The 23,460-nt window shown below is 38.1% G+C and overlaps 1 protein-coding gene across 4 annotated transcripts in view; it reads right to left on the reverse strand.

Annotated features, from left to right (window-relative positions):
• The window catches only part of KIAA1671 (KIAA1671 ortholog), a 133,365-nt gene that overhangs the window by 63,434 nt on the left and 46,471 nt on the right, over nt 1-23,460 (reverse strand). For 3 of the 4 annotated variants that reach the window (XM_067539424.1, XM_067539423.1, XM_067539425.1), the window contains one exon: nt 23,137-23,259. In XM_067539424.1, the coding sequence (XP_067395525.1) occupies nt 23,137-23,259 (123 nt within the window). Of the gene's footprint in view, nt 1-12,550; nt 12,631-23,136; nt 23,260-23,460 lie in introns of those variants that run through there. The other variant, XM_067539427.1, reaches the window with a different exon arrangement.

Raw genomic sequence — 23,460 nt, forward strand, 5'->3', positions numbered from 1 at the left:
GTTACACACACCGTAAGGGAATAGCAAGAAAACAAATGGTCAGACAATGGGCCCAGCAATCATCTCCTTTTCCCCCCAACTTGCTAAAGAAATGCATGTCAGCCTATGTGAAATGGGATTATCCTATGTTTAGTAAGAAGTTGTCCACAATCCACATCACAAAACAATCCACCATCACAAATTAGCAAACTGTTGCCAAAATACATCAATATTACAGAATTTCAGTGTCCTTGGTTGACAATTCAACACTTCTCACGAATGCTAAATTCACTTAAGATTCAGGGCATGAATTTCTGTAAAGAAATGAGAACTTTTTCCTTTAAAAATCCTGTTGCCTGAATGTTTTTCCACTTTCCTTCTTTTCAAAACTTTCTGAAACAATTTTCCAACTAAGTTTAATTTCTGTGCATATGATATTCTAAGGGGAAGCTGTTCAGATGAAATATTATTTGATAAAACATTCAATGTTTGACTTTCAGTAAACTCATTTACAAAAGAAGCCTATTTATGTCAAAAACAGGGAATTCTTGGAAAACATTTCTATCTTAACTCCAGGTAGGATTTATTTATTTTGGCAGAACAAATAACAGTGGAAGCTGATAATGTGAATGTCATTTGGGCCATGGTGGAAAAAGTAAGAAGGACTTTTACAGCATTTCCTAAAGAGAGTCAGATTCTGGATTCATCTAATCTCCTCGGGAAGTTCATTCCATAAACAGGATTCCCTCAACTGAGAATACTCTTCTCTGGCTGTCAAACACTTTGCTCTGTGTTTTGTGATCTGCAACTACTCCTGCTGCTTCCCTCCCATCACCACCCAGTAACCACCACCCTTCCTGATGTATTTTGTGACCTTACTTGCCTGTTAAATCCATTGTTTAAATTATGAGATCTTTGAGGCCAAGACATATCTTAGTGTTTTTGTGAAGTATATCTTGCACACTTGTGAACACTATGATATAAAATACAAACAACCACCGCCACAAGTCAAGGAATTTAAATACAAACCGTATGTCAGAAGAACATTCTAGAATACAACATTTTGAGGAACACCTCACTGAATTTTAAATTAACTACTTCAATTGCGAAAATGCTGATATTTAAATCCCAGAATTGGAAACGTGGGTATTTTGTTAAGAAGTTTTGAATGCACTGAAGTGTACATTTACTCTAACTTGGCCAATATGAGATAGAACATTCCAACAGAAGTTTGGTTGACATAACTTAGAAAATGTTAATAGGAAATGTCATTCCTCGTTTTAATTACGGGAATATATTTGTAATGAAATAACACCTGTTGCTTTGAAGGCTGAATAGTCTAACTTGCCTACACTTGCCAAAAAAGTTAACAAGTTTTGTTGTCCGTGTAAAGCATACTTATTGCTTAACTGCTCTGTATTCATCTAGCTATTAAGATGAATGTACGGAAGTTTGTTCATAAGAGGGTGAAGTATCCAGACAAAATTTAGCCTTGCATTTTTTTTTTCCACTGGTCCCAAACTTGTTGACCAAAATCCACTCAGATCAAACACTCCTTATGAAGTCTCCAGGCCCCTTTGGATTTTGTGAAATCCTATTTTAACTGTAAATATTTCAACTGTAGCTCAGATTTAGTCAGCTCGCCCACTATTAACTGTTTTGTCCAAGAATGCACATGCTAGTGAGAATGAAGAGGAGTGTGATCTGCAATTATAGAGCTGTGCAACAGCTACACAATGTGGTCTTTTTTCACCGCTTCCCTTCACTGGTTTGTTACACTCATGTATTCAATCTTGTTTCAAATTATTTTTTAGTTCTTAGGGCAGGGACCACATACAAAGGGATCTTGAACTTATCAGAGGCTTTTGGGAACTTCCAATACTGATAAATAAAGAAACAAACAGTAAGCACATGGGCCATCCTTCAATAAATGAACAATGTTTTGCATAGAAAGCAGTGGTCACACACAACAGACATCTAAACTGAGAACCTTCCAGTCCACAAGGGCATGCCGCCACATAAGCCTTGAATGTGTGGTACACATCTACCCTTACTCTGTATATTGTGGCAAACGGCCAGCTTCACCCTAGTGGGTCTCACGCTCTTGCCTTTTGTAGTGGGTCAGGGCGTCTCCAGTCACCCTATCCCCCTGAGGATGGGGTAGGGACCTGGGCCCAGCCGCTCCTCCGGGTCCCAGCCCAGGGGCCCTATGAGTAGCAGCTATGTGCTGCTGGCACCATGTTCACAGCTGCCGTCTTTTTCCCCTGGACTAATTTCCCCCTCCTTCTGTCCTCCTGGCTTCTTGAGCCCAGTACCTTCCTCCAGACTCCTGTCTGCTCCTCCACAGAACTCTGCACTCCAGTCTGCTCCTCCACACAACTCAGCACTCCTACCCACAGCACAGCACAACACTCCTACTCCTCCAGCTCCTGCCCTGTCTGTTTGGAGCAGAGGGTTTTTATGAAGCACCTGGCTGGTCCTTAATTGGCCTCAGCTGCTCCTAATTGCCCCCTAATAGCTCTTAGTCAGCAGGGAACAGAGCCCTGAGCATTCTGGGGCTTACCTACCTCCCTTCCAAAGCCCCAAACATACTTAAATATCATGGTGACGAGGCAAGGTAGTGTGTGTGTGTGTGGGGGGGGGGGGAGCCTATATTAAAAGAACGTTATTAAGGTTGAAAAGGCAAGTACTCAAAAGTTAGGAAATGCCACAGTTAAGGTTAGCTGTGCAACCGTAATTCAGCCCCCTTGTGCTTATGAATGATGATGCAGTCTTTATTTACATGATCACATACTATTTTTTTCCACAGGACCCTTGCCATTGAAAAAAATTGCAGTTTGCACATGCTAGAGCTTAACAGCTAAAATCTCTGAAGGTTGGCCCAATTTGGGCAGATTTTCATGGGTTCAGCAAAAGGCGCACCTCTGACACATCCACCCAGCATCAAATGTCAAGTGTCTGCTCCAAAGCCATAGTTATTTCCTAAAAATCTTACTGCTAGATTTCAAACTTGTTCACAATGAATTTTAAGAAGATTTCACCTTCAAAGATTTATGTAATTAGCTAGATCAGCACATTCCCACAGGAAGGACACAGAACACTCACATTTGTATATGGTTAAATTAAATAAAGGTGGAATATAAAATTTACATTAGCAATAATACACTTTATATACATACTTTATCTTCTTGTTAATATTAATATTACTTTGCAAGAGGCTGCTTTTGCTCAGAAGAGAAAAATCCCACTAACATGCTTTGAGGACCCGGTAGGTGTGACACTGGGTGCAGCAACCTGATCACAGATGTTGCTGCAGCACAGAGAAGCCTGCAGGCTTATTTGGAATCAACCACCCTGTTACTGGGTGGATTACTGACATTTGATGGCAACTGTTGAGCTAATGGGCTTAGAAATAGGGAGGATATATAATTGGGAGGACCAGGAAACAAGGGGAGAAGCTTAGAGGGTAAACAAGAGAGGGAAGAAAGCTGGTGAAAGGTTCCATCTGTTCTTGAGGATTAAAAGGTACAGGTAGTGAAAAAGAAACAGACTGTGTATGTTTGTGACCACAAAACGGGCTAGGCAGCACTGCTCACTCTTGTGACATCGAGTTAATGAGAGAGTGCATACCTGCTCATTCCACTTCCAATCCAAGAGATAAAACAGACTGACATACTACTGAAATAAGATTTTGCCATAAATTACTGTTAAACTCTTGCCATATCTTTCACTCTGATTTTTAAAATTATTATAAAAGTATCAATATTTTTACATGGTTTATCTCCCTTTCTTACAAACTGAAATCTTAATTAATCTTAAGAGTAAGAAGCTTTAATCCAAATTTTTGAATATGTAAGGTTAGTGATTCTTCACGAAAGCATTTAATTGGTGGATTCTCTGTAACTTCAGGTCTTTAAATAAGAACATAAGTACAGCCATACTGGGTCAGACCAATGGTCCATCTAGCCCAATATCTTGTCTTCCGACCATGGCCAATGCCAGGTGCTTCGGAGGGAATGAATAGAACAGGCAATCATCAAGGGATCCATCCTGTCAGCCATGATTTGAGGACTTCAGTAATTCAGCCAGAGGTTATGAGTCTATTACAGGAATGCATGGGTGAGGCTCTGTGGCCTGCAATGTGCAGGAGGTCACAGTAGAAGTTCATGATGGTCCCCTCTGATCTTAAAGTCTATGAGCCACAGTACCAGATATAATCCCAAAAATATGAATTCCAAGAAAAATATAATTTTTTTTCTGAGTTGTAAACAGAGCATATGGCAGATATATTTACATCAAAATCTGTAAACTGCAAGTAGACATCTCTGACCAAATATAGGTTTATTAGTCTATCCTGTCTGCAGATTAAGATTATAACACATTACACCTCACACTGGCCAAATCTCATGCAACCAAAGACATGTGGTGTTTAGCAACTCCCCTGAAGAATCTGTCAAAAAACATTTCTTGATGTTTCTGAACAGGAAAAAAAAAATCTTCCCCTGGAATCACAATGTTTTTAAAAGTGCAAAAGAAAACTAACCATGAACTGGTAGAAAGAAAATAAAATAGGAGTTCAGACAATGACATTTATTTATTTCCACTTGCACCTAAAAAAAGGTTAGCTTTTCAAATTTCTGCTCCACCATACCATACACAAGTTTTTGCTCAACATCCACATAATCTTATCCCTGTCACTCTCCCTCTTCAAACACTCTACTGTTTTGTTGCCACTTCATTACTTTCTGCCTTCATTTCATATGTTAACTCTGAGGCAAGGACCAAGTAGCCTCATTTGTACATTGGGGAACCTCACAAACTTTTCAGTGCAATAATAATAAACAAATATAATAAGAAAGGATGACCTGAACTGAGCAGAAGTTGAACTAGATATTCTAAGAATAAGCACTTAAAAACAGAAAATCCAAACATCTAAAAGGGGGGAAAAAAACACTGGAAATTACATATATACAGGTAGCTGATGTCAATGAAGACTGAAATACTGTCATTTCCTTCAGATAACTGTTAAGATAAAATAAAAGTCCCCATCACCATAGTATCCTCAGCTCCTCACAATCTTTATTTATCCTCATACAATCCTGCCAGGTTGTAAAGTGCTATTATCCCCAGATTTTACAGATGGGAAACTGAGGCACAAAGATACTAAATGACTTGCCCAAACTCATACAGGAAGTCTGTGGCAAAGCAGGGTCTGCATTTGCTTTCAGATTTCTATTAAGTTAGAGTTACCCTAATTTCATAGATGGAGTTCCACTCCCATTTTATTGTTGCCCTCCTTGGTGACATCATTGCATGGAATTCATTTCAATTACCAAAAGAAAGATTAGTGAACTGGTAGTTTTGGCCTTATTGGCTTTAAATGTCAGACCCGTAGATGCAACAGAAGATCATTTCCGAAAAGTTTATATTTAATATATCTAAAGTTAGAATCACATTTTGAAATACATTGTTTCAGAGAGATTGCTGTTTGTGTAGGTGGGAGTTTGCTATATTGGTACTGTGCTTTGCTAAATCCAACCTCTCCCAAGAATAGTGGGCTGGAACGTCAAGGGAGAAAAAACAAATCAGATTTGAACATTTTCAAGGTCTCCCTTTCGTATTATTCAGAAAAATCACAGAGCATTAACTCATCTTGATTCAACATAAAGAGACTAAGATGGAAATTTATAAATAACTCACAGGTTGAGATACATCAACATACGTCAACAAGAAATACAATACAAGATTTACATGCTTTGAAAGGAAGCTATTTGCATAAAGAACCTATACAAAAGCGTGTTGAAGGCCAAATCTGCTCTCAGCTACATGAAAGCACTCTCATTGATTACAACAGGGGTTGAGCACATTTGTTTTTCTGAGGGCAGAACGTGGAACTAAGATTAAAGAATCCTCTTCCTCCTCCATCTTAAGGAAGGCTAATGATGAATGGAAAAATGAAATAGCAGTGTATGTGGGAACACGTTACTTCTGTTTATAACAACAACTGAAGACAAAGGAGAAGCTACTAAAATGATTTGCTATACACTGTGAGGCTAACAGTCAATCTCAATAAGCAAAAAAAAGGACAGGAATTCAAAATACAGTAGTGTAACCTCAAGTTAATTGATATGAATCAACTATTATTGCTAATTCAGGCCCAGGTACTAACACTCATTAAAAATCCCTTGACAATTTTCTGCAATTGAAGGAATGTTAAATCCGACACCCAGAGCAAATTCCAGTTTGGTTTATTACACTCTATCATCCTAAAATTCCATGGTGTGGTTTTGGTTTATCTAAGTTATCACTTCCTGCCCTGAAATGTTTAGTAATGTTAATGTGCACTGTCAAACAATTGCTGCATTTCAGCACAAAAACAGTCAATACAAGCAGTGAGCAGGTAGTTTGTAAGTCACTATAAGAACTGGACACTCCCCTTTGTAGACAGATAAGTAGACACTGTATGGGTCAGTCCTTTGGACAGATATGATTACAGCTTGAATAATGGACCAAAAAGAAAAAAGCCAATACAACTCATGCAACCTGCATAATCCTCCTACCTATTTCAAATAATTATTTTCCATCAGGATGTACAGCTTCAAAGTGAAATTTCATACAATGTATTGCCCTGCTATAACTACTGGTTGTTTATCACACTGTAAATCAACACCAGTGTGCATACAGTAAATGTTAATTTCAATGTATTGGAAAACAGCCTATCCTTTTCTCAAGAAATATTGACAATTCATGTTTATTTCTATGACACAATCAGGGCTTAACCTCAAGCAATGAAAGATAAAAAATAGTCTTGCACATTATATTGGAATAGTATATGTTATGGGATGGTTTGGACATAATTACTGAAAACTAGTCAGCCAAAAAAAAATAAAATTTAAATGCATTATTTAAGATGCACTAAACCTTGATATCAAGACAAGAAGTGGAACTTTTTATTGCCATCTGGCTGAAGAATTTGGTATCACTCTCTCATACACATATACAGCCTCTGCCCAGGGAATACTCACCAGTGCTGGGGAAAAGCTCTATAAATACAAACGTTTTAAAGAAAGACTCGTTATATGGAGAAAAACTGGCTGGAGTAGATAGGTAAGTTTTCAAAAGTGCCTAAGTTTGTACTTATCTTAAAAGTCATACAGTTTGCTCTGACGTCTGGGCCCAATACCAGTGTAGAAGGCTATTTTGCTTTCTGAAATTCCTCAAGCATTTTCAATTGGATAGGTTTTATTTCCTTTCCTAAACTCTAAGGTAGTCATGTTAAGCAGTATGAAGCAGATACCATGTGCTACTTCAGATGCAGCTGCATTAATGCCTTTTCTGTATTTACAAAATTTGTAAAGTATTTGATTACCTATTATGAACTGTGATTTATATATATAAATATAAAAATAATATAAGATAGATATAGAGATATAGATAAATATCTTTAGCTAGATATATAAAAGCAAGCTATACTATCTCTATAGGAATATAGCTTAACGTTTATTAACCTCTGCCATGCTTCATGAAAAGCGCAGTTTCATTTATTCATAAACTAGTCTGTTTTTGCAAACTGCACTCAAGGCTCCAAGATCTGCTGAAGTTACTTTTTAAGGGCAACGTTGCATTACATTATGAACTTTTGTCATCATATTTTGAGGAAAGTCTAATACAAAGAACTACTTTCACCACGCACAAGTTGCTCTCTAAAATGCCATTTCCTTTCAGTACAGTAAACATGTACTGGCTGTATTAACAAGTCGCAAATCTGCCGGGAGAATAGAAACAATAGTGGGAACTTGGCTGTCTCCCAGCATTAATGGCACAGACAACTGCCTGGGAAAGCAGAAACAGAGTCAAAACAAGTTTAGATCAAACTCTTAGCTGAGGAAGACAGTTAAGTTACCTTTGTACTTGGTATATAAAAATATGGTCAAATAATTCAATTTTTAAAAATTTGTTTCATGATAAGAAGTGTGCTCTTAATTTTTTTTGTTTTCTAATCCTAGAACACTGGAAAAAGAAAAGAAACAAGGACAGATACTTTCTCTCCCTCTTGGTCATTCTATTAAGCATTCTAGTTTACAACTATACCTTATTCAATGTAAAAATTGTCATTCTGAATTACACAAAATGTCACATTTGCTGTTTCTTATAAAAAGTTTACAGGAAATTATACTTAATAGTGCTCCCAATTATAGCAAAAAGTCGTAATCTTCCATTTTTACTTGTGCAAATTCTCTAATTAAAATAGACAATGAGTGGAAACCTGCCAGCAATGACATTAGTTACTGTAGCATAACAGCGCTCTCTTGTGTTCTAAACAGAAAACTGGTTTTCTTAATCTTTAAAGAAGTGCTAAACAAAAAACTATTTTTATTTTTAGCAATGACTTGGATGTTTTACAAGGATTGCACTTCCGTCCACACCACCATTTTAATCACCAGCTAAGCTTCGGAAGATGCATTTTACACAAATTAAAGTCAGCAGCAGTTAAATAGCTCCTAAAAATTTAGTTTGTGTGACAGTTCATTTAATCGTATTTAAGTGAGGGGAGGCTTACTTCTGTTGGCACTACTGCCTTACTAATGCCAATTGTACTGCCTTGATATAGGGATATTGATCATGTATTAGACTTAAATTTCAGTCTCCTATCTCAGCCTCCAGTTAACCTGTCACCTAAAGTACAGCTAACAAAAAATAAAACCGCATCCACAGGAAACCACCAGCCAGCAAGAATAAAATCTCCCCCACTCTTAAGATTCTTAGAGTAGCCCCCCGCCCAAAAAACCCAGCTATTTAAAAGAGATGAACTAGGCAGCGTGTCCAGAAAGTCGTCAAATTCATGCTATTCTGGTCAAACTGGGGACAGTGACACGAGAGTGAATTCCAAAGCCAAGGGGCTCTCAGAGAACACTCTGCCAATAACTCCCTTTTATGTACCAAGAAAGCTCCAGATGAGGACTTCTGCTTTCAAGTGGTGGCAGCTGTGCATAGGTGGAGAGACTGTCCCTCTTGTAGGAGAATCCAAGGCTATTTAGGGTTAAGCAGAGACAATATGCTCTATACCAATGGTTCTCAACCAAGGGTACATCTGCACTCGGGGATATGCAGAGGTCTTCCAGGGGGTTCATCAACTCATCCAGATTTTGCCCAGTTTTACAACAGGCTATATAAAAAGCAATAGCAAAATCAGGACAAACTAAAATTTCATACGACTTCTGTTTATATAAGAGTCAACATGGCCACATTATCGCCCTCCATCCATAGGAGCAGGGAAAGCCTTTGGGAAATTTCTATCCAGTGTTTTCAGTCGATTCACTTTTTGGTTTTGCAACTATCATGGAGTCACAGAGCATGCTCTGCCTCCAACCTTCATACAGTCTTTCTGGGATGTATCCCTCTTAGTGAAAAGCCCTGGGTCTCCATTTTTCTCACAGGGGAGCCCCATGACTCCACGACTTCATCACCTTTCTCACTGCGGCTCCTTCAGCAGGGCCAAAGGAGCCTGGATCCCTCGTCGGAGCTGTGCAACCCAAACGTGTTTGCAGTGACACAGAACAGTCTTTTCAAACTAAAAAATATTTTAACAAGTAAATCTAAGCCTACATGCATAACAGTTACGTAACCTGTTAGATTGTTTTTGCTTAGTTAGCCTTACACTGTACCCTGGCCTGGAAGGTGGACCTCACTTCCCTCTGTTCGGCCCTCCTGTCGACATAGTGCTGTCTACACTGGGAGTCAGGCTGATATAATTATGTCACTCAGGGGTGTGGAAAATCCACACCCAAGTGACATAGTTATACTGACATCAGTTTCTAGTGTAGACCAAGCCTAAGCTATACAGGTCACCGAGAGCACATGCTCCGCTCACTACACTGGCTCCCCGTTAAACACCAACTCAAATTCATGTTTTAATCTTCAACACTCTGCATGGATTTGGACCAAGAAACAGCAAAAGCTGCCAAGAGCGACCACCCATGGGAGTTAGCAAAAGTGGTCACTTGTAAGAGGGGGTCTCTCTTCAAAGATCTGCACACCAGAGAGCAGTGGTGTTCCATGGCCTCTGCAAGCAGTCACTCGTAACAGGTGGTCTCTCTTCATAGATGGTCTCTAAGGCAGGTTTTACCGTACATAAGAGATTGTTTCTCTTTGGGATCACCACCTCCCACATTAGCTATGCTCCTCAGGAACTTAGAGTTGTCAGACATACTACATTTCATGAGCATATTTGGAGACAGTTTCTTGGTGGCTGGCCAACCAATCATCCCTCCAAGTACCCCATGTGACCGTGGACCTTGCTACCTTCAGAAAAAATGTAAAATGAATTCCTGACAGCTTTCCCACACATCATCAAAACAACAAACAAACTCCCTATTAGAAAGTGAAAGAGAGGGGAAGCAGTGATTAGACACACTGCATTTCACAATTCTTACATCCACAGAACACTCAGTAAGGATGATTCTGCCATCAACCAGAAATAACTACACCAAACACACACAGTGGGAGAAACTGCCAGTAACTTAAAATTGTACTTTTAAAATATGTAATTATATAATGATTTAAAAAATAAAAGTTACAACTTCTTAAAGTAGGTCTACCTTCTGAATAAGTTATATCAGTTCCCTAAAATGGATTAAATAACGACACAAAGCTTTACAAATAATTCAGACATCTCCGGTTACTCTTGATTATATACAAAAGGAACTGACACATTATCTCTTTAGTAGCCTTCACCTGTAACGTCAGTAGAAGAACTATGTTAGAAATTATCATGACCTGCATTAGATGTTTAGCAATAATCAAAAACAAAAGTATAATTCTTTAGCAATTAAATAGGTGTAAAGGGTTGTATGATTACAGTGTGTAATAAATCACATAGGAGGAAAGACTTCTGACAAAACATCATCTTGAAATTCACTACATTAAATTGCTTAAAGAAATCAGTCATATATCAAATATCTGTTCTTAACAGAGCATAACCTAATAAATTATCAAAGTATGTGTTAAAAAAGATGCAAGATATCTATGGTAACTCAGACATACCCTGAAAATACAATGGAGATCTGTTTTACTGCAAACTTAAGTTGCATGTTATGAAAGCTCTCCCCCACTTCTTGGATTACCCAAAAATCAGATTTATTTTATTACACTATTTTGTGCAGCGCACTGCATGTTTGCAAAAGCAAAGCCATTCAAACAAATCCATTAGTTTGCCATAAATTATAGCTATAAAGGATCTTCACCCACATACAAAAAGCCTATTATACTCATCCAGCTTTTTTAAACATGCAATTTAAACGATGTTTGATTTTTAAGAATCTATAATTATACAACTAAAGTACTAAACCAAAGTAGGATTGGAGCATGCAGTATTGTGTAGCAATGCCTATCAGTAACAAGCTTGTGATTAGTGCTTCACACAGAAGAGGCCCACTTTTGCCATCTTTACTTACTTATTCAGTTGCAAAGCACTTCCTTACAACAGGTAATCCCCACTCAGCTACTCACGTGGGCAAGTGCTACTCAGCAAGCATAAGAGGGATTGCTGAATTAAACCCTAAATGGGGGAAGCAAATTCTCTGCTGCCAATTACTAAACAAACTTTAACCCAATAAGCAACAAACATTCAGAGGTTTAACAGATCAGTATCTTTATTAACATATTTAGATCCTACAGCTGAAAACGTCATTAGCTTAATGAAGAAAATGCCAAGCACACCAATCTAAAAAACAAATGAAAAAGGTGATGGTCTAAGGGACTAACTCTGATTAAGCATACTAGTCTGTTTGCTAATATATTAGTATAAGTGGGGGAAAAAACCAAACCTCAATGTTGTGTTAGAATTTGCTTTCCTCTGAACTTGAGTAACAGACTTATCTCAATAATTAATTCCTGTTGTTCAAACACTGTCAAATTTGTAAAAAGGTAAAACAATTTAGATTAACAGTTAGAATCAAAGAGCAAGAACAAGCCATTTAAGGTAAGTAGAATACCACAGTAAAAATAGACTATTAAAATGTGATTGAATAGATGTTTAATGAGAGAAAGAAAGTGAATTTAGGCCTTAATGGCGTCACAGAGAAGAACCTATCAAAATAATGGTCAAGTGCAATTCTAAACACAGCAGCATTGGCCAGAACATTTAAATACTGGGCAGTAGCCACTCGGCAGTTAGAAAAGAATACCTTTCTATGCAATATTTTTAGGCATTTATAGATAGCTTTTGAGTAAGAAGGAAGGAATGTTTATGAATATTCAATAAGCAAAACTATGTTCTTTCTGATGGTTTCAATGTGAGATGTAAACAGGAGGTACATTCCAATTACTAAAGCAACTGCAGAATAATTAAATTTGTATATAATGTCTTATTATATCCTTAAATTTCCAATTAGGAAACCAAATTTTCAAATAAAACAAACAGGGATCTCCCCCGGAACATGAAATGTTACTTTCCAGTCTATCTGAAAAGTAACTGTTCTCTACAATTTAGTGTATGTACGGGAAGTTTCTGGAAACTTAAATTATAATGTCCAACTAAGCACCAAACATTTAAACTAAAAAATCCACTCACCCACAGGTACTGAAGTGACTTTAACAATCTTGGACAGTAAAAATACTCCATTCTTCCAAAGAATATAGTTACTGTAACACCATCTTTGTTGGTTTCTGTCTACTCAGAGAGTGAGGCTTCCCTTCCTCCAATAGAAGTTAAAAGCAGACCAAACACGTTAAAGGCAACATGAATAATTTACAAGGTCTGCTTAACAGGATATAAGGTACTGTATGGAGCACTGTCCCTTTAAGCATAGTAGCTACTTTTAGGCAGCAGCTGAGCTACTGAAGTCAGTCACATAGATGACATCACCTGACTGCTCAGACTTTTCTGATATCTTTAACTCACAGCACAAGTGTTAGCCTAGTGTTAGTAACTGTAGTTTGGATTTCTCCCCACAAGAATAAAACCTTCACTTTTAAGGGGAAAAAACTCAACGCATGCAGTTTAAGGGCTCAGGTTATAAAATGCTATTAATGCCAGAGTAGTGGTTTGGATTCCTTTGGATTCCTCGCTGACCTTATTTTCCCTGTGCTGTGTAACATGCACATTAGAGAAGACCATGATTTTAATATAAAAATGCTTTTTGTGAATGAGAAAAACTGAGCACTCAGATTCCACAATGTATCTTTTTACATACTACTGGATCACTGCTGGCATCAGCAAGCCAATGCTATCAAAACAGGGGAAAAAACTGGATGCTAGAAGTTATTAATCAGCATTTTCAGTCACTAGTTCTAGATATGCAAGAGTAAATGGTAAGCACTTTCTCCCCACTAAACTGACTGAGTGAAGTCAGAGAACAGCTAAACCAGGAACAATTCTTTCCCAATAGTTTTCTACATATATACCTTATGCTCTTTTTTAAAGTAGGTAGGGGAGCCAATAGACAGAAGCCTGAATGAGGAGGGAATTCTCAGCTCCCCTTTTCTCTTCCTTCAAGGCCCTCTCCAGGCAGAATTACTGATACTCCATTATCCAGAGAGGTGGAGTAGAGGGATCACTAAGCGTAGTATTAGACAGCCCTGCAAAAGTCTACTCACCTCTTCGCTTAGGACACTTTGACTGTGGAGGGGTAAGTAAAATCTCACTAGTTTTTTCATTACCACCATAAGAACACACGAGCATTTTTGTGGCTGAGCTGGTAAGTTATTCTGATTTTGCAAGGCTGATGCAAACTGCTCTTTTAGCCCAAGGTGCTGAGCTTGCTGCCTCCAGAATGCATTTGATTCCGAGCAGTCTGGGAGAGAAAAAGGGCAGTGCAGAGAGATTAGAGATCTGAAATTAAATATCTGATACAATAAAGGGAAGGGAGAAATGGCTCTCCTAGAGGGAACACAGGAGAGAACTTTATTGGCCAGGATTAGAACTGGCAGGGATATCCATAACAACCTGAACTATGAGCTCATCTGTTCCATTTCTAAAATGCACACCCTCTTCCCCAAAGTACATACCCAAAAACTCTGCTAGATTCAGAACTGATTCAGGTCAGTTCATGACTTTTTTAAAACTAACTGACTCATCCCTACCTGTATATTAGAGTCTCAAGTAAGTGATTTCTTTAATCATTTCACTTTGGACATCACATTTTATTGGCAATGGACTGTAAAACCGACTATGAATGAGATAATAAAAATATACCAATAATTCAAAGAATGACTACATATGGCCAGCCTCAGTACCATCTTCAGACTCCTCCCACATCCTGCTTCTGCTTTTACATGCACATTGTGTAGCTAGTGGTTTGACTGTAAGTTATTAGTTGCACTGAAGCTGTCCAGACTACCAGGCTGTTAACTCCTAAATGACAACAGCAATTACTTTTCTGGGCTGAAATACAGCAGACTTCTAGATCCATCAGATGAACTGAGTTGTACTGATGATTAATTAGGCCACAAACTCTGATTGTTAAAGTCGGGACTCCTGTCGGCACTGATGGAATAATTACAAGGTATGAAAGACAGTACTTGAGAAAGCACATTTGAAGCCCTTCTGACATTCAAATGGTTTATTGTAATACTTTGCAGTTATAGCGCATCTTTCAGAAGATCTCAAAGTGCTTAACAAACTTTAAGCCTTACTACATCCCTGCAACGTAGGCAAGTATAATTAAATTCACTTTACATACTTTATAAGCAAACAAACAGGGGATTAAGGACTCAAGGTCCTTCACTTTACATTCAAAAATCTAAAAAAGGAGAGCCCTACTGCACTTTAAAACTTGAAGTTAAGCTAAACATCCTGGGTATTTGTGGAAAGGCACTTGCCAATGGAGACTGATAGATTTGCAGCCAGTTCCATAATCCAAAAATCCTAGTTTTATGCTAAGAATGAAGTAGCAAAAAGAAAGTAAATTGTAAGCAAATATCTAATATCCACAACATATAAAACGTTTTTAGACCTCTAGGTACTGTCATGTACACCACTGTGTCAAACACAGGATTTAAGAAATCTGTGTATAAAATTTGAGTTAATGAAGAATTAATCTTGAAAACAGGGTTGGGGAAGTGGCTAAAGAAATACAGATGGAAAATTGTTTATCCCATTACATTAGACTCTTTCGCTTATCCTCTTAGTAGAACTTTTCTAAATCCTAAAATTATTTCATTTGTTCCAATATAGTAAATTATTTGGCCTGTATTTACCAACCACGAGATAGATCCAAGAGGAAGAGAAAGAAAAAATCCATGCTTTGTTAGAATACAGATGGGAGTTTTAGTGCTAAGAAAACCGCAGTAACTGGCTGTATTTAAGATTTGATTGTGTATGTAACAGTTGTATCCCAAAAAATAACAAGCCACTCTACAGCAAGGTATAGGATCACAAACCTATACTGACATCAAAGGAATATGAAAACAGAAGGGTTCAGAGTATTCTGAACAAGAGTTATAAAGGAAACTATTTGCTCTGTTGTATATCACAATCCTTGTCGTTTATGCACTGTACACATTAAATTACCAGAAATAAAGCAACTTGGAGGAATCCCTATAAGACAACATAAACATATCACCAGAAACTGACTTTTCTGCAAGCTAAGTGACCCCCCATAGCACACTGTACCTTTAATCAAAGTACCTTTAATCAGATACTGTACCTTTAATCAAAAGCTAAAACTTCAACTGACTCTTATTATCCTACCCTTTGAAATGTTCACTTCAGTCTTTTTAAAATATTCTTTTACTGCATATCAGTGGAACCAGAGATCTCAGATTTTTGTCCAAGCTATTCTCTCTAAACCCTATATTCCAGTTTGACATAGTTCCCAATCCTATTATTTAGTAATAATTTAAGTCTGTCTTTACTTTGAATAATTCTATTTGTTTTAAGATTATTTATAAAACCACTCCACTAACAATTTTATCTGTTGATTTTATCCACTTTCAGAATACTTGTAAAAATCCTATTTTACATGTGCTTAAGTATGAGAAGCCACACTGTGAAATGTAATTACATATACCTACCTAATTGTGAAAGACACTTGCAAAAATGAAATAATGCTTGCTTTAAAAGACATGTGAGTTCTTCAGCTAGGAGTTTGCACTGAGTGATTGGACTGTAAACTGCTGAGCAATTGAGGTGGGTGTAGACAGGAAACGTGATTGAACAATTGGTCTAAGTAAGAGATGTCAAAAAATGATGAAGACGACACCAGCCTCATCTCAAACGTTTGAGGGAGGAAGAAAGGAGTGAAGATAACAACTTTTATCACTTAACTGGCCAAAGAGGAGTCCACCCTGACTTTGGAGTCAGCCAACTTCAAAGGACAAAATCTGATCAGGCTTGCAACAATGTGGGTGATTAAGGATCACACCAAATGCAGATGTAGCATGACAGAGCAAAAACCCATAGACTTACATGAGATCTTTTTCCTATAAAATAGGACAGAAAGATGAAGGCTAGAGGTTCGGGTCTACATCACCACACCACCCAGGAGTACCGATGCGCATCGACAGAACCTTGCTCCTCACCCTCGTGCTACAGTCACCTGGCCAGTGACTACCACGAGCACCAAGAGGCTGGTAACTATAACATCTGTGAGACCCCTATGTATGTTTGTCTGTCTCCCTGTCTGTGGATGCCTGTCTGTGTTTATGAGTATGAATGAAAGTACCAATTGAAACCTGTGTCAATGAAGTATACTTTATTAGCAAGAATCTCTGTATTTGCAATCACTAAGTAAAGCACAATATTGATATTGTTACAATGTTGATACTGTTTTCCTGGTATTTACATTATTGATACTATTTACCAAATTTTTGTATTCACAATAAATGTGGCTTGTTGCCTTATCCCCTGAAAAAGATCCTGTGATATTTGTTATTTGAATAACAATTATTCAAGCTATAATTTTAGAGATGTATTTGAAAAAACACAAGGAGACAAGCCACATGGAGACACTAAGTAAAACAAGGAAGAAGTTACTATCAACAAAGTTAGCAGACATGTATTTCCTTAGCACTTGAACAAAAAGTGACATGATGAACAAGGTTAACACAAACCCTGGAGAAATTGTGTTATTCATTGCAGTTCAAAGCTAAAACTGAACAGGTGTTTTGTCCACCAGAGGGAATGACTGAGACATCCTGCTATTACAAAACTAATGCACAAGAAAAAAACCTTTGACATTTCTCACTTCAGGAGGGTCCAAAAGTGGAAATAATATAAGTTGAAGATCCTCAGGTTCAAGTAGCAGTAGCAGAATGTTGTGAAAAGCATACACAATATATTCATAGAGTTTAATGCCAAAAGAGACCATTAGACCATCTAGTCTGACACAGGCCATTATATTTCACCCAATTACTCTGTAAACCAAATGTTTAAAGAGTTTAAACAGTAAGACTATTATGACACCACCAAGGTTAGCAGAACAAAAATCTGCCCTGCTTTTTTGTTTAAATACATATATTTCCAAAATTCTTCTGCGCCCCCCAGCATTTTAAGATGCCAGCAACCACCCCCAACCCTCTCCTCAAAAGCAGTGCCTAAAGCAATTACTGAAGACACTTCCTTGCCCATTTTATAAAGTTCTGTAGGAGACTCACATTGTAACATTTAAGACTTCATTTTGCAGTTTTCTGGCATTCATATTAAAAAGTTCCTTTTCAAAGACATAATGAGAAATGAGAAGTAATTTAAGTTTGGCTTCTTTCTTCATTAAAAATATAATATGAAAGAATCCAGATAATGATTTTTAGTTGTCTCAGTGGTCAGAAAGAGTCAAACAGATGCCAACACAAATAAACTGGGACCTTAGAATAGATGTGATGCATTTTGTCACCACATGAGGGGGTTGTTATACAAATAGGATCAATGAATACTGGGATCTAATTTTCTGAGTATAGTTCACAATATCAAATGATAGCAGCTTTTGTTCATGTTTTACCTACGTAAGTGGTATGACTTTGAAAGCTTGCATCTCCTCACATCTTTACCTAAGAGTGCAGGTATGCAAACATCAGATTATGAAAGAGAGGGTCATGAGATGGGCTTTCTTTTTCTCAAAAAGGCACATATCCATTACCCTAGTGAATTACAAACTATTTGCATTTTTCAGCCTTTCAAGACATTATTTACAGTTATTCAACAAACTTTTTCAAAGTAAGGATCACTATAAAAGTTCAGTAACTCAGACTATTTTTCAAGCCCAGTGTTGTACTCAATTACCTTTTTAAAAAATAAGCAAAGGCTTCTCTTTGTTATTTATAAACTTTTCCAGTCCTTCGTTATCACAGAACATAGTGGAACACTTGCAGTTTATGGGGAAAAGATTCCAAGGGCTTTGGGGTTTGTGTTGTAAAAGGCAAGTATCACTATGAACACATTGCTGGTTTGAGACATTGGACAAGTAAAGTACTCTCGGGATGGATCTGAACAAGTGCTCCTTTCTCCTTCATCACAACATAATCAGGATCCTTACGGATATGCATACACTGCAATTAAAAACCCGCGGCTAGCCTGTGCCAGCTGGCTCAGGCTCGCGGGGCTCAGGCTAACGGACTGTTTAATTGCAGTGCAGATGTTTGGGCCCCAGAGCCTGGACTCCAGCCTGAGCCCGTACATCTATACTGCAGTTTAACAGCCCTTTAGCCCAAGTCAGCCAGCACAGGCCGACCAAGGGTGTCTAACTGCAGTGCAGACTGACCCTAAGATGCTAACTGTTTCCAGATAAAGTATATTTTGGGGGCCAAATCCTAAAGTCCTTACCAGCTGTGATGGAGTCCCACAGAGACTGTGTCCTTGAACTACTTGGGCAGAGCCAGTCAGGACTCTAGTGCTTCGGAGTCTGCCTCTTGGGTCTCCACACACCAGCGCCGCAGCCTCCTGACTCTGGCCCCGCAGTGTTCAGCACTCCTGCTTCGCCTGGAGCTCCTCCAGCAGAACCCCCCTCTTGGTTGGGTTCTGGCACGTTCCTCCACCCCCAAAGGGCCATGCACCCCACCCTGCAGTCAGCAGCAATTCACAGCCAGCGTGAAAGTCAGAAAGGTTTATTTGTTCTCAGGTTCATAGCGTAGGAAGACTTTGCTAGCTACCAGCCTTAACTAGGAGTTACAACAGCAACTACCTGGACAGCCCCATTCTCAGGCTCCCTCCCCATCAGCCTCCCACTGGGGACTGGCCTCTTTCCCCCAGCCATCTCCAGACCCGTTCCCTAACCCCTCCCCAGTCCTTTGTCTCCTTCCCAGGCAAGGTAGCTAAGTTTGCATGTGTGTGGCTGGGGCAGGCCCATCTGCCCTCTAGTGGTCTCTGAAATGATCACACACCCAGGTCCCATCACCAACATACATGAACATATGGGGAAACGGAGGCACACCACACAGCATTCAGAGAAAACCCCCAAAATATCTCCACTTCATCACACCAGCCCAGCAGACTAACTCCTATTGACTTTAAATAGGAGCTTACTTAAGAAAGGAACTTATGATTTGGCCTTGTAAGATTATGGAGAAGCATTCTTAAGACAGTTGTGACTCTTGACACAACTAGGAATCTAGAGGATTTATGCAAAAAAAATTAAACCTAACATTTTCAGCCCCTATTTTAAAAGTGGTGGTGTTTGTCTGTACTATTCCCTGAATAAAAGTATTTAAAGCAGAGTTCTGTTCTGAAATGTAAGAAGAACCTCTTTCTCAACAGATCGGCTTCTGGAGAGTAGAGCTATACCTTACTTTAATAGCAAATCAGATTTCACTCCTGTTAGCCCCAAAGAACCAAGACAGATAAGAGATTGTGTAGATTCTTTACTAAATTCCCATTGGTTACACTTGTGCAAGCCTACTGAGAACAATGGGATTTTGCAGGTGTCACTTAGGGTGGAATTTAGCCTGCACAACCTTCACTAACAGGCAATTAAGCACAAAAAGGGACAATGCTTCATTTTCAGATCACAGATTGAGGGCTGGCAATTAGAAATCAGTTTATTTGTGAAGTAAGCACATTTAATATGGAAGTGAAAATAAACATGGACTCATTATACCATGTTTACAGAGCCATTTCTCAGAGCAAAAACATTTCTCAGAGCCATTCACTCTTAGAAAAAGAAAGCATATGGCTCAACAAAACTAAATCTATTGTAAAATCTAAGATTTTCATTAAGGAAAAATGCAAAAGACATCTGAAGGTGCAACGTGTCTAACCAAGAAATTTCCCCTTTCTTTAATTGCAATAAGCAACTTTTCATTAAAGAGAAATGCAGGCAAGGTCACAGTTCATCAACTGAGTAATTACATTTTATGATACCTTCTATAATCTTAGTATCAAAAAGGTGCTTTTACTCACTTGGGAAGAATGCAATGCTGTAAAGCGACCTTAAAGCTACTTCTCTAGGTGGAGCCAACAGCCAACTAGAAAAAACCTCATTCCTGGAGACTCTCGCAAAGCCAGACAATTCAGAAGATATCAGATACTTGACCAATCCCAACACAAGCCTCTGCAACTCCTACATGTCATGGCAGTTGCTTTTGTGCCAGCTGCATGTAGGCTACAGAAAGCAGAGTTGAATTTATGAGCAAAGGAAGGATGCTGGATCCATGGTTATCTGAATTCAGTAACTGATGACCTTCACATCATGTTCACAGAGAGGTGCCTTAGCCTGTAACCTCCCCCTGACATGGTGGTATTGGGAGCTGGAGGGATGAGGAGTTTCTCCCCAACAACGTACACGTAGCTATTGATAGCTTCTTTACTTGAGCTTGCTTGGGGAAGAAGGAAGAATTTCATGCTTAAAACAAAACATCATGACAACACATTAAAAACAAGGAAAAAGGAATCAGCTTAATTAAGACGAAGATTAACAAAGATGCCAAGCACAAAGGTCTCAGGACCATCATCTTCGTTAGGAGAAATACACAAAAGTGATTGAGCAATGGGACAGGGACACCAAGATTTTGCAGGAGCTGTTCTCTGAAACAGACGGTTTTGCAAAGTTCACAGCACAACTACAACCCTATGCTTAAATTTTTATAATCTGGTATCATATGGGTGAAACTCAACTCTCTGCAAAGGGCCCGCACAAAACTTACACAAAATTTAGACTCTCAGATTTTAAGGCCAGAAGGGACCATTATGATCATCTAGCCTGACCTCCTGCACATTGCTGACCACAGAATTTCACCACACACTCCTGCAACAGGCCCTAACCTCTGGCTGAGGTACTGAAGTCCTCAGATCTTTATATTGCCTTAAATGGGATTTGAACACTACATTGGCCTTGTGCTGGCCACCTGCATGGGCGGAATTTCACCTGCGGGTATATAACTTGGAATTTCATTTGGAAGCCGTAGGGACTTCAGATGCCAAAGGGAAAACTGAACAGACCTTACATTTTATTTTAAAAGGGTTCAACATTGCATACAAAATTGGATCAAGGGCTGCATGATGATGATGCAGATGAGATCTTGGAGAATATAATGGGAACCAAGAATATTTAGAGAATTAAGCTCCCTAAAATTGTGGAATCAGGTGGATTTATAGCAGTGGTTCTCAACCTATTTGCCATTGTGTGCTGCATCCAATACTACTTATATGGCCCTGAGGATGTCACATGGGCTGCCGCTGTGTGCTGACTGGGCATGGGACGCAGGTTGATTTATAGTTTTCTTGATGGATCCTGCATTTGTTGCACTAAGAAGCAGTGGGTGGCCTGATGTACAGTGGGGAAGCATCTCATTTTAAAAATCAATCTATTTTTGACAGTTATTAAACATGGGTATTTATAACTGCCATGACTTTTTATTAAATTTATCAAGAAACAGTGAGGGAAAGATGTAAAAGAACATATTCTTACTATGCCATAAGAAACTATGAAGAACAATTCTAAACATCTGATACAATTAAAAAGCAAAGTTCAGAGTAAGTACATATAGGGGAATTTCAAATAAAAACTATTTTGATCAGCTGAGCAAAACAGAATTTCACATTTGTGCATGTCACCTGGCACTTTACTTAGTTCTGCAGAGAGGCAAGTCCCTACAACATGGTATCAGAAAATGATTCAAGAAAGGAAAATAAGGTGCAAGATGCATCTGGCTACATGAGAACCCATGGCTGTTCATTTGCCAAACAGAACATTGCACAATGATGTCCTTAGGCAGAACATCTCAACTTTTTTTAGCCAGTTATAATTTAAAAAGATAGTCAAGTAGCAAACTTCTGGAAAAAGCAGATTTGTAAAAAAAAAAAAATATATATATATATATATATATTGTCAGTGCTATTTCAGAGGGTTAGTTGCTGTATTATGTTAAAATAATGCAGGAGTCACTGGTAAAAAGTAATTTATGAAGCAATGGAAATATAAATTTAGCAGTCAGCTGGATTTTTACATTGTGTACATTCTTCTTCCTGTATTCTAATTTTTCATTTTCTTTTTTATTTCAAACTGCTTCCATCATTTCAGTGCTTACATATATGCTCTTGAGATGGTTGACAAATATGGATACTTTGCGTTACATTACATGTACTTTATAATAATTTTATATTGATAGTATAGTATGTGTCAAATTACATTTTATTTTTAACAGACATTCAACTTCAATGTGATCCCAAATTTAATTTTGTAAAAACAGGTCTTAAAAATCTAAGACTAACAGAAATGTTTCCACAAGTTTTGTTTTTAAAACTCCAACAAAATGGTTTTGAACAAAACTCCCCTGTAGTGTTTAAAAATCAATATTCTATCACTCAGAATCTGAAATAAAATCTTACTAGAAATAGTTACTTAATTGATTTTCATTGTCCATGATGAGAAATAAAAGGCAAACAGGGCCAAAGAGTAACTGGTGGAAGAATTTTAAAAATCCAATTTACTTTTAACAATCCAAGGTTTTATTAGAAATTTGGTGTAAAAGTTGTTTTAAAGTCCCTTTAAAATCTAGGAAGGAATTAATTATGCAGATTACATATACTTCATGATTTAACACAAACATGAAAGTAGTAAAATAACTCAGGAGAAAAATAGCATTATCCTGAAGTAAAATTGCATAGGAAGTTACAAGTGCATTTGCTCCTACTTCTATGAAGTCATGATACCTTCCATCACAACTACTCAATTTCAGTTTCACAAAAAATTGATTATGAGTGGAATATGCAAAGAAATAATAGCCTACCGTCCAGTGATGTGCTCTTCGGTCCTTATAAAAGCTATGGCTTCTTCTCTGGATAGGAACTACAGTCCTGTCTTTTCCACCTGATCTGTCAAAATTCTGCTTGTTCCATTCCTTTTCAGAGTCCTGTTTCAAAGGAGTACATGAAAACTACCACTTAAAATGTTTGTTTACATCAAATATGAGAACTACACAGAAAGCTCATTTGGTTCACAAAGCAGACAAGCAAGCAAGACTCTCACTGAAGCAGAAAAACTTTACTCTGTGTAATATCTACATGGACACAGCAGCGTTGGAACATTTTTTACAGTGGGAGAGCTGAAAACC

Source organism: Emydura macquarii, unplaced genomic scaffold, assembly GCF_026122565.2.
Source record: "Emydura macquarii macquarii isolate MOO-44397 ecotype Brisbane River unplaced genomic scaffold, CSIRO-AGI_Emac_v2 contig_554, whole genome shotgun sequence".
NCBI classification, from domain to species: domain Eukaryota; kingdom Metazoa; phylum Chordata; order Testudines; family Chelidae; genus Emydura; species Emydura macquarii.